Source organism: Hetaerina americana, unplaced genomic scaffold (assembly GCF_022747635.1).
Source record: "Hetaerina americana unplaced genomic scaffold, ioHetAmer1.1.p SCAF_11, whole genome shotgun sequence".
Lineage (NCBI taxonomy): Eukaryota > Metazoa > Arthropoda > Insecta > Odonata > Calopterygidae > Hetaerina > Hetaerina americana.
Window position 1 is genome coordinate 24,336,310 of NW_027286181.1, and position 12,052 is coordinate 24,348,361.

Below are 12,052 nucleotides of genomic sequence, written 5' to 3' on the forward strand. Positions count from 1 at the left end.
ACAACCAGTGGATAAATATATCCCCCCTCTTTTGTCGATCTCAGTCCGGCAACAACGCTCCCCGGTGTGGTCAGAATTTGTTAGAAATGGCAGGATCCTTAACTAAAGTTTGCTCACGAATTGTTGGGCAGTTTGCGGTTCAGACTCCAAAAGCTGCAGTCGTTGGGTCATCACAGCAGCAACGCAAATGTGAGTACATGATTTTTATATTTTTTTTCAAAAATTCTACAAATTCGGAACGCAACTTTTTGCCGCTGACATTTACCATCATCCCTTGCGAAATATTAATTATATTCATCTATACATTGTTAAATGTTAATGGGTTCAAAATAGCAGCCCTCTAATAATACAAGAGTGATGCCAACTTTCTGTGCAAATTATTGGCACTCCCTAGCAATTGCATTCCTAGGTGAGGCCGGCTCTCTATGTTTGTAAGCGCGATCTTTCCAAAGAAATAGTTTTTGTTTTCTGAGTGAACCATAGTATTTTCAATGCCTCAGTTCAATCAGCAGGTTGAGTTCTTACTTTAGGCGAACATTCATTAAATATTTCCGGCATTCTCTCTACAATGTGACAGTTTGTCTTTCATGATCACACATTTCAAATTTCTCGCTCTGTTCTACTCATACAACCACCGAGTGCTTATTTGTTGCCCTCTATGTGCTAAGTCGGAAATTTCCGGCGGGCTTATAAGCCACTTATACCGCAAATATCAACTAATCGGTACAATTGTGGTGACAATGGTTGTGCTTTCATCATGGTCAACAATTTGTTATCCTCTTGAAGATAAGTTTGGATAGGGTATTCTACAAAAAATACTGCGAATAAACTTGAGAATTTTAATTCTGGCGTTACTAGTTTTACCGATAGTTAATGTTGGTAAATCAGCCACTTTGTATCCTTTATACAGTTTTGAATACTGTGTAACAGCAGACGCCATCTGCTGACAACCTGTGTGAAAATGAATTCAAAGCTGTAACCGGCCGTATTGATCTTTGCGGGTTAACTCGGGTAAAACCGACCTGTTCCATCATTTGTTAAACATTAATGGTGACTCTTTTATATTGTTGTTTCATTACAATTATGTAATTATGGTTTTTCTTTTATGATATCCTGCATTCATGGTACCAGTATGGTAGCCTCTAAAAACAATAAATTTGCCTTTTCGTCGGAGAGTTATTATGTTTAAATAATTCGCGTTATAAGGACTAATCGATGTTGAAATCCTGTGGTCTGATAATAGAAACATTTTGTCAATTGCCGCGTTTCACTCGGTAAAATAAATGAGGGAGTGGGAGAGATGGTGAAACGAGAGAAAATTAACGTGAATTTCAGCCCGTTTTTATCCAATTTGATATAATTGGATGTTTGTTGAAGGTGGGCACGATTTCCTCTCTTTCCTTGTTGAAGTGATTTTGAGTATTGGTATCTGGTCTCGTGATTGGTGGTGTGCCTCATTTATTTCTCATCCTTATTGCAATTCACGTATGTGTACCAATCCATTATTTATATTTGTTCCCCCCATCTTGATCACAAATATTAAAAGCGGATAATAGAATTCAATCGAAGAAATTTTCTCAACAGCAGTTACTCACTGCTAAGTTCCTCGTTCCAGGTACCTAAATGTCAAACTGTTACAGTTAAAATTATTTTACATTTTCTAGCCTGACAGTCATGTCGTAAGTAGTAGCTATCTCTGTAGTATAGACTGTGACGATTTCTTGGGTGAGAACCAAGCGTTTTTGTGTTTTGCCAACGTGCATACTCGTTTAACTATTCGTGTGCACACAATTGCTTTACGCTGATGTTTTATGCATTCGTTTGACATACCAACGGATGAAGATGGACCACGGATCATCATGTTGCTCCAAGTGATGCTTTGAAAAATTACAATTAGATAATAAGTTCTAAAAACTAAAACTTATTTTATGCATGGGTGGTACCAGTTACGCCAACATTGTGATCTTAAACGCAGATACGGATATGGGTTTTCTTGCGTATCCTGCTGTATAATTTATGTTCAAATTTGATACCCTCAATCATCGGAGTGCTTATATTCCAAAGATAATGTAAGCCATACTAATGCTAGAAGGCTAATATCCGGGGGCAATTTCGAAGCATACTCCATTCCTCATTGATTTCCAAAGTATATTATTTATTATAATATCTGCTGCAATTTCCGTCCAGAAGCACGATGTCTATCGTGCTTAGTTTTGCAAAGGTGCGGGATAAAACTTTTCGACTAAGTCCTCATAGGATCGTGGTGCGCGAGAGAACTTGTTGCTCTATTACGGAGTGCCTATATGCAGAATATAGTTGGAGCTCAGGGAGAAATATTTTTTCACCCCTGTTCCGTTCACTGAAAGAACGTGTAATTTTGTGCGCACTGCCGGAATAAATCCGCGGCGGACCACTTAAAATTTTTTGGAGATGGGGCGAAAAAAATTTCCATGACCGGCTCCCAAATTGGTGCGTCAGGTCTTCGCGTAGTGTGCCGTTCTGGACCAGGGACTATTATGATTCAAACGCAAAATTATTAAATTACATATTCAAGGTTCTATATTATCCCATTTGGTCCAGTATTGAAATAAAAGTTGTCGGAAAGGACGGGACTAGGGCGGCGGAGAAGGAGAGGACTGGGTAGGTTGAAAGTAATGATTCGGGGTCTCACGAAGGACTAAAAGTAGGAAACTCCGGTGTTTTCAGTAAGCTCTCTGCAAGCCAAGAAGGTAAACAAAGTTGCCAGTTCTTATCTTGTGTGGAAATATTGAAAAAGGAAAGTTATCATATTTTTTTGTAAATCAAGGTGGGATCTTTATTTATAAATAGGGATGCGTTAAAGACTTTTTTTTTCAAATTAAAGAAATAATGAATTGAAATTCTTTTCGCGATGAGATTGAGAAATTTTGAAAAAGGCATTTTTTTATGAACAATGGGTGTCAATTATTCCTTATTCTGGTTCTGATATGGTCCAGATGGTTCACGAACGGACTAGGGTTTGAGCCGCCTTTCCCAAAAATGAATGAAAGCTATTCATTCCTAAATTGGGAATGCTGCGATGTTAGGCCCGTCGCCATCAGCTTGATTCTCACGTAGCATGAAAGATTCATAGTTCTTCCGGGGCCAGTGCTATTCGGTTGAGTGCGTGGCCCCCTCAAGGACAGCTGACGCGAGATAAAGGGTTTCTTTCCCCCGCACATCCCGCCTCAGGTACTTCCACTCCCACCATTCGATCCGCCCAGCAGGGCACGTAAGCATTTGCGGAGCTCGGCGGTATCACTTTCGCCGAAATTCCGTTATAGGGCCGTGTGGACAACGTTTTTCGGGGCTGGGGCATGGTCCTGCCGGCACGTTGGTGTTTTGTCCGCGCGCGAAACTTCCGTGGGCGAGATCTTTCGGGGTCCTCGTCGGGTGTACTCGGCCGTTTAAAATGTTAGTGTCGTCTAGGGCGACGGAGAGGAGTTACACGCAGTAAATTGTTAAACAACGGGTTCATAAATTAATTTTTTTAAGTGATTTTTTTAATTTCTCAATCCCATTGCATTGCCACTTAGATTCTTCAGGTTTAAACAGTCCGAAGGCAGTCAATATACCGCGTAGTTATTGCGTAACTACAGGTTAAAGATATGCAATGTATCGACCAAACTTCAAGAGGAGCTTTTAGAGAACTTTAATGACGACGATACAGTACTCTTGGATTGGGCAACCGACTATAGTGATGATTATTATTGAACCACATGTTAAAGATTTACAGTATAACAACATCTTACCATCGAATTATTTTATTTAGACGGCATTGGAATTCGCTGTTATCTTCTGGCGACCGTGTACTGTAGAGGAGACGGATATAAAGCGCCAATATTCGACAAGTTAAAGAGAATGGGTCATCGGATCAACTCCGCGCAGTGAGGGGATAGCATTTCATAATATTACTTAACGAAGTCTTATATAGAAGGCGGAAGTAAGAGTTTTGAACTTCAAGTTTATATATTGTATTTTACGAGACAGTTGCAAAAACGGACTTGTGGTAGTGTATACATTGAGAATTAAGTTTACGTTAATCGATAGAAATGACTCAACTGAACGGGCGGTGTCAATTACCCCAGGTCATCTCTTAAAGTGGAAAATCGTCCAGTATGCCTCCGCGATAGCTTCGCTAACCACTAGTTTACATCAACTTGCGTTTGACCATAATATCAACTAATTGATCGTTGGTAGCGACATTTTATCTAGCCATTTAATAATTAAAATATAAGAATATAATACAAAGTAAAGACATCAGAAATGTATACTAACTTGGTGCTTGGTTCCCATTATATCAAATATGTCAAGAGTGTATAATTCATTACATATAAATTAGGAAGTGTCATGAAGAACCGTGTCACAAGTCGTGAATCGCAATTCGTTCTGCTCCACTTATTTTATTTTGCGCATATTATCGGAGTGCTAGGCACGTTTGAAATTAATGCATGACTGAATCATGCGTACTAATTTCCCTGAGAGTTTTAATAAGTGTCAATGTTCTCTTGCGTCACGCTTGCTCGCGTTGACGTTGCAAGTCGATCGCAGCTCTGGAAAACAACATCGGATGCATCTTAGTGCGCATATATCCTCGCTTGTTTTCCCTTTACGTTGAGCATCTCATTATTTCCGAGTGTTTTGTGATTTTCCCTCTGACGTAGGAAGTGGGACTTCGACATAAGTAAACGCGTGGATTCATTGGACATCGGCGACCCGTACGTAGGCTATCTACGGAGACTCACTCCGCGCCCGCCTCTTGTTTATAGTACCATCTCCCAAGTTAAGATGATTTCACTCGTTCCTGTTGAACTTTATCTTACACTCGCTGCAAGATTTCATGTTCAGTTCTTTAGTTCGCCTTGATTTCTAACGATTAACGTTTATTTTCGAATGGAATACATTGAAACTTAAATTAAGACGCTGAGTCCATGCGAAATATATCCATGGTCAGTTTTCACGCATAAGCCGAATAAGTGTATAATCTCACTATCCTTGGCCTTCGAAACTCTCAATTTTCGCGTGACTTTCGTCCAAGAGCTCATGAATCAGAATACATTCTTGCTTTTCATGGCTGCTGTAGACTAATAAAACACTTGTTGACGTTGCGAACTTACCAAATTTCCCTGGGTAACCTTAGGAGGGTAACCTTCCCAAGTTTTTTTAACTTAACTTTCTAATTTTATTAAGGTAACCATTACAGTGTTTGTAGTGTATCTGTGCCGGTTTCTACAAGGTGTAATTCCTCGGGAAAAAATGTTTGAAAATAGTATTAAATATTTCCAATTAGTACTACTATGTAGGCAAGTATCAAGTGCTGAGCCACTTATCAGTAGACTCGGTATGGGAAAATTACATGGCTTTTCGTGTTTATGGGATTCTTTTTGAATTGCGCTGCGGTGATCATCAATTACGGAAAATAATTTGTTTCCCTGCTGAAGAATACGGGCTTAAGAGTTTCCCATACAGTGCAGCGGTAAATCCAGGGCACGAGAAAAAATCTTTATTGTATCTATTATTCCCTTTCCTTAGCCTCGAAAAAATTCTCATCCAGGGTTATTCAACTTCTAGCAGTAATATGTTTAATTTCGTTTACCTCACGTTTACTGAGTGAATAACTTCAGTTTTTAATACTTGACTGGCTAATAAAGACAGCTGCAGAAATTAATGAAATTGGCAATAAATGCTTGAAAAAAGGCCTGATTTTTATTTTAGAATTAGTGAGTTTATTTAGAATTGATTTTAAAACAGCGTATGTCGCTGTGTCTAATTCAACTCGTTTCCTGGGGGACTAAATCATTTGCATGCTGTCGTATTTATCAATCTCTCGATGCTGCAACCCATTGTTCATACAGTCAATTTATGACGTCCTTGAAGAACTCCAGAATTCAAGTCATTACCTTTCCCCACTGTCTTGATAAGATCCATTAGCATGCAATTATCAGGTGCGTAATGCTGTCAGGATCCCTTCCTCTGTAATGTATGCTGTCGGTGCACACCCAATAAATTGCTCTCCGCTCGTAATTTCAAAGTTTCGTATGCAGAGGATATATTCTTCTCCCAAAACTTGAAGAGAGTGTCGCAGCAAGTTTCCATAGGTATTGCGAGGTGCCTTCAAGTTATGAGGTGTACCCGTTTATTCTCGGGACTAGAGTGGATAGAAATATGTGCTTAGGCTTAAAATATTATGGCTCTCCCAATTAATACAAGACATATCTCTATATGACTGAAGAGCCAAGGGTTCGTATAGCGTCCGTTCGAGTTAGACTCGTTTTTAATAGTTAAAACTTCTTCTTGGTGTCTTAGAATAACGTGTAACATCCGCTTTCTTCAGTTGAGTGCTTTAAAACTCATCGAAATTCATCAATTTAGTGAGACATGCGGTGATGGTGCTATAGGTCTGAAAAGTGGCGCCTCCGTGGGTGCAGCAATTCAAAGGTTGAACGTCGTGTGGCAATGGTCACAAGAAACCTCGGCCACGGACCAGCCGTTTTTTTCGTGGGCAAATGGTACCCCTAAAGAAAGATTCCCTGCGGCCATGGCATCACAGCTTCGACGTTGTAATGAAATAGACGCGTCTCCAGTGAAGATATTTATTTATTTTGCATTAGTCCGAAAACAGCACTTCGGCTTTGCATCGGACTTTGAATAATGATATAACAATTAGAAAATTACATACACCCAAGCCCTAGGTGGAGGAAATACCACCTAGGTGGGAATCGAACTCGCGACCTCTGGGTAGGCATGTGAGGACATTACCCCTCCGCCACCGGGGTCGGTAAGTTAGTCGGTAGATATGTTGATTTGTATAGAAATGTCATCATTCTGGTGTAAAATGTTTTCCGGAAAAAAGGATATATTTGAGCTTGAAGTTCCCTCGTAAATCCAAAAACTAAGCGGTGGATAGGTAATAAAACAAAGGTTTTTGTGCCTGGTTGCTATTAATTGTTATGAACCTCAGAAACAGTCGCACAGTTTAAGTTAATTTTTTTTACGAACGGTGTAGAAATGCTCTGGGATTGTCTTCGCTGCACTGTGAATATTAGCGTATCGCCAAACGGATGAATATGGCCATATTTGGGAATATTTCGTTTATTTCGATTAATCGGCCGAAATCAAATAAACGACTTATATCTTCTTCCTTTGAAATTTAAGGGCGTGAAAAGGGAATTTGCCGTTCGCCATGCGCCATACCCTTTGCGGCGTATGCGGCGATTTTTAAAGTCGCCACCTTTCTCTTCCATAGTGCGGTAGATTCATCCGCAGAATGAAAGGGATAACGTGAAGGTCACCAAGGTCGGCGTTGTAGACCTGAGGAACGTGGAACACATGCTGGTCCGCGAAGGGATGGATTTTTCGCCTTTTATTGGGTGTATTTTGGGCCAGAAAAAGGATGCCATTTATGCGTTTTCTGCTTTAGTCCTTCCGCGTAATTAGTAATTATTAGTTATTTTAGTACGTCTCTTATGTTTGTAGTAAAACTATCGTGGGGGGCGGTGAAGTAGGCCCACATAATGGTCAACTGCGTTGTATATAGGTGCATCGAGTATGTTTAAAGATATACAATTTGAAAGCTTAAAACGGGAATAATCTCTTTTGCCAAAGTGCGAGTAACTTAGGGCAATTGGAAAGACTTACAGGAGTTGAAATCGGTATCATAAATACATACTTTTTTCGTAATTAATGACCCTATATTTCAGCAAATGTTTTCGGAGCCAGTAATTCTGGTAATTGTCTGAACGCCCATCTTCCAAATCCTAAATTTTTTCATCAGTTCCTGTACCCGATTATCGCCACCTACCACATTTTGTTCCTCTGCGATATACTATATTATATTCTCCTCTAATTTATTTGAGGTGACACCTTTTTGATTGACCGACCCGTGTTTCCAAGAGGAAAGCCATTCTTGTTTATTTAATCAGATATCCCAGTCGCCTTAACACCAATTCACGCAACGCCCTGTACTCGAACCCAGGACCCTACAGGAGAGGTGGGGGCGTTAAACGCCGAACACCCAATGAAAAAATAAAAGTTATCCTTTGGAAATCCTCTCTGGCAGGCTCATCTACTTCTACATGGTACTCCGAAGCCACCGCTAGGGCATATGGCAGGGGATGATGATTCAACATCAGGCGTGCAAAATCTTGAATAATGTTTTATTAATTTTTAGATCCAATTGATAATGTAAAATGATGGATACAATTAAACGTACTTGCACTTTGTTATCTAAGTGTGAAGTACTTCTCTACGCATGCGAGACGAACTGCCGGTGACTGTAAGGACGATTAACTAAGGTTAAATGAAACGATGTACAGAAACGAGAAACGGACTATGGAGACTATTGTCTCTGAAAAAATCTCCTCTTCTGTGGACGTGACCAAATGCAACCCTATAGCGTTTGATTTGATCTTCTGTGCATCCCGGACGGTCGGCGGACTATATCCGGGTCGTTGTCTGACGATGGTTTCTGTGTGCATGGATAAGTTAACTGTTCTGTCGGCACATAGAGAACGAAGTTGATGATCATGAAATGAGTCAATGAACTTAAGGGTCGGGAAGTGATCTTTGGAGCATCCTTATCTCAATTTGCTCGGTGCTTGCGCGTAGTGAGATAGTCACGAGCGCATGTGGGTCAGGGCAGTGCAAACGCAATCGATGGGGAAGTCACGCAAGGTGCCTAAAGTCCAGTGAGTTTTTATTGGCTGATTGGCTGCGGATTCCATCGAAATGCGTTCATCCGTGTGGAAGTACGTAGAATTAAACTTAGTATAGTCGTCCACTCCTGAATGAATATTTTTATAGAGATATCAGGCATCCGTAGTGAGAGGGGAGTTCGTCATTTCGACCATTCCAATGAGTAGCGTATTGACACGTGGCACTACCTCGTAGTATGTTCTTGTATTCGTTTTTACATGAGTGCGAATGCGTATCGGACGGGTTTCGCTGCGTTGTACTGAGACACGTAGTTTCTAATCTCAATAAAATTTTGGAAAGTTGCTGAATTTCTTTTCATTATGGTTATCGAAAACTTCCGCGAAGTCACACCTGGGTCCGTTCATTTAAAGTGGTGTGAAAATTCACTTCCGCACAGCTCCTGATATGATGAATTTTTGCCCTGTACTGTTTGCGCATGCCACCTAAAAGAACTATTTTTTCCCCTCAAGTTCTCCATTTGTCTTCAACGTCACACTGCCTATCAATATCTCCTCCGCCACGTACGTACTTATTCTTTCATTTACATATTTAATCCAACTTTCTTATTTTCCCTTACGGTATCTTACTTATCCTTTGGTCTTTCTATCCATCTATTTTATTTCATCCGGCATTCTCTATATCCTCTTCTCGAAAGCCTTAAGTCTCTTTATTTTCTACGAATGTCAAGTTTTGAAACCGCATAGCGCTGACGCTTCAATTCATAAATCACACGTACATCTTGTGATCTCTTCAACGATTACAAGAACTCCTTGACTGGATGGTTTATTATAGTCTTATCATCCGAAAATCTTTTAAAACTAACTTAGAGAATTGTTTCGACCGAAAAACTATTCAGTTTTCGTATTATACTTTTATGACTCAAATAAGAATATCAGGAAATCGTTGTCTTACATATTTCGTCTTATTGTCGCCTAAATAATAATTCCTTCTGTACATACGTAACATTTCTTTTTACTTAAGGCAATTAAATTTCCATTTGAAAGAAATAATTGCTAATTTTATAATAAAGTCACAAATCCATCTGACGATTTTGCCGGTTTTTGCGAGAACCTCGATTAAAGAAACAAGTTCTTTGGGCAGGTACTCACGTTTCTATTTCCAGCACTCGCTGCAGATTCCCCCGATGTAAGGTAAATCGGGATTCTGAAATAGATTGTGAATGGTGGATTTCCTCTCGTGGGAGGGGAGACGAGGGTGGAGAGCTTTATATTGGGATTCAAGGTTAAAACAAAATATACGGAGAGCATTTTTCACAGTGAGATATTTCGGTGGAACTCAATAATATTGACCTTTTGAGGCTCTCACGGGAGGAGAGGTTATGCAAGCAGATAACTTTCGGTTTCTTTCGCTTCTTGTTTGCCAACATCTTCATCGGGGAGAGAGAGAGGTTTCAGGGGGGAGGACTTATATTTCCTGGTTTGGCAGTATTCCAGTCACGGGCAGGAATTTCCATTTTTAAATGTTTGCAGCCTTATTTAAAATTGTTTTTTTTTAAGTTTCCGGCCTTGTCGCGTCTCATTAATCATCATAGTTATATATTGTCAAACCGAGGATTGGTTTGCATAAATTATCTTGGTGATTTTCATTACCCACTATCGTCGTTCCAATTCCTCCTACATTCGCGTGAAATAAAATTATACTCACCGAGAAATCGTTCCCACGACCTTCCGGTAAACAGACCTAAAAGGATTACCATGTCGACTTATTGAAATGTTCACGCAGCAGTAAACATTCAATGATGTAGCTCATGGTTACGTGACTGGATAAAATAGACGGGAATAGTGAGAAAATCGTTTAAACTTTAAAATGAAACATGGTTTTGTATGGCGCAGAAACATGGTCGTTGAAGCATGTTAATAGGTGCCAATTAAGAAACTATTGACATCTGGGTGTGGAGAAGGATGGAATTATTAAATTAGCAGATAGAAAAACAAATTGAGCACTAGGCATGGTGTGGGAGGAGAAGGCATTGCTGAAATCCCCAGTAGGAAGTAGAGGTAGAAGCAGAGCCTTTTGATTGGCGATGGGAAGTTGAGGATTTTGATATAAGGGAGAACATAAGGCAATGGAATTAGGGGTGGGAAAAGGATAGGCATGTTGAACGGAACGGATGAAATATCTCTGAAGGTGGGAATGAAGTGTGCGGAATTGAAGCAGGGTTTATTTTAGTGTGGGGGATGTGGTTTTGACTTGTTAGACGAGGCCAAGAGATGTGGTGATGTATCCATCTAAAACCTACCTAACACAATTGACTACCAAGGGCTACCAATATTAATACTACGGAAATATTGTATAGTACTCTACTAATTATTCAGATGGTTCGATTTATTGCACTGTGGCTCTAGTTGGTGCACTGCGAGTTGATGTTAGTAACACATTTTAATTTGAAAGTTATATTTTTACGATTGCCTGTGCGTTTGTTTCTCTCCCTTACTTTGAATAACATTGCGATGGAAATTAATAGTCACTGCCAGATTTACTTCATAATAATATCCCGAAAATGCTATGTCAAATCTGAACTGCGTGAACTTGTAGATAGGTAAATGTATAAAAATTCATGATTTCATGATGCTGTAATCCTGAGCTGGCGTAGAAATATCAAGTAGTGCTGAAAAATGAAATTGCTTTGTTGTGCGATTTAGGAAGTATTGGTAAATTATTTTTCACATTTTTTTCTACATTGAGGATATTTATTATTGGCAGTAGTCTGCTGGGCGATGTAGGTGTTGTATGGACCAAATACTGCTAACCTTCAACTCATACGAAACTTTATGATTGAACATCACTAATTACCATAGACCATATTTTAACGATGCACTTTTTCTGCCTCTCTTCATTCCGCATTAAATGCCTATTATTTTCCTTACTCTACTTCGCCTACACAAAATAATTCTCTTTGTATCAGTCTGCAATAATCCACTCCCACTCTTAATGCACTATATCCACTTTTTTCATCTTCTTCGTATCTCTTTCAGCAACCGTCTCTCTTCCCCTACCATGCTTAGCACTTCCACTAGTTTTCCTTTCCTCTCATTTTATTTTTGGAGGATATTCATTCTCCATAAGTTTCCGGCCCAAGCACATCATATTTTAGGAACCAGAAAAGTGTCGTTAGAATTGATGACATAATTTGTAGATTTTTTTAATTTCTTCTGTTTCTCCCTCGTGATCCTTTCAATGCGGGAATTTTTTGAATCTGCTAATTCGTAGATTTGAATATTTGACTTGGAAATTTGTTGATTCAAAAAAAATTAAATCGACATTGATTGACTGTGATTTAATTTTGCCACTTCAATATTTTGTCTTCGAAAATTCAAGC

General features: G+C 39.5%; 1 protein-coding gene across 1 annotated transcript in view; it reads left to right on the forward strand.

The window, feature by feature from the left end:
* Positions 1-21: 21 nt before the first annotated feature.
* The window catches only part of LOC139700972 (isocitrate dehydrogenase [NADP] cytoplasmic-like), a 76,842-nt gene continuing 64,811 nt past the window's right edge, over positions 22-12,052 (forward strand). The window contains exon 1 of the mRNA XM_071599497.1: positions 22-189. Coding sequence (XP_071455598.1) covers positions 87-189 — 103 coding nt within the window. The 5' untranslated portion in view covers positions 22-86. The remainder of the gene's footprint in view (positions 190-12,052) is intronic.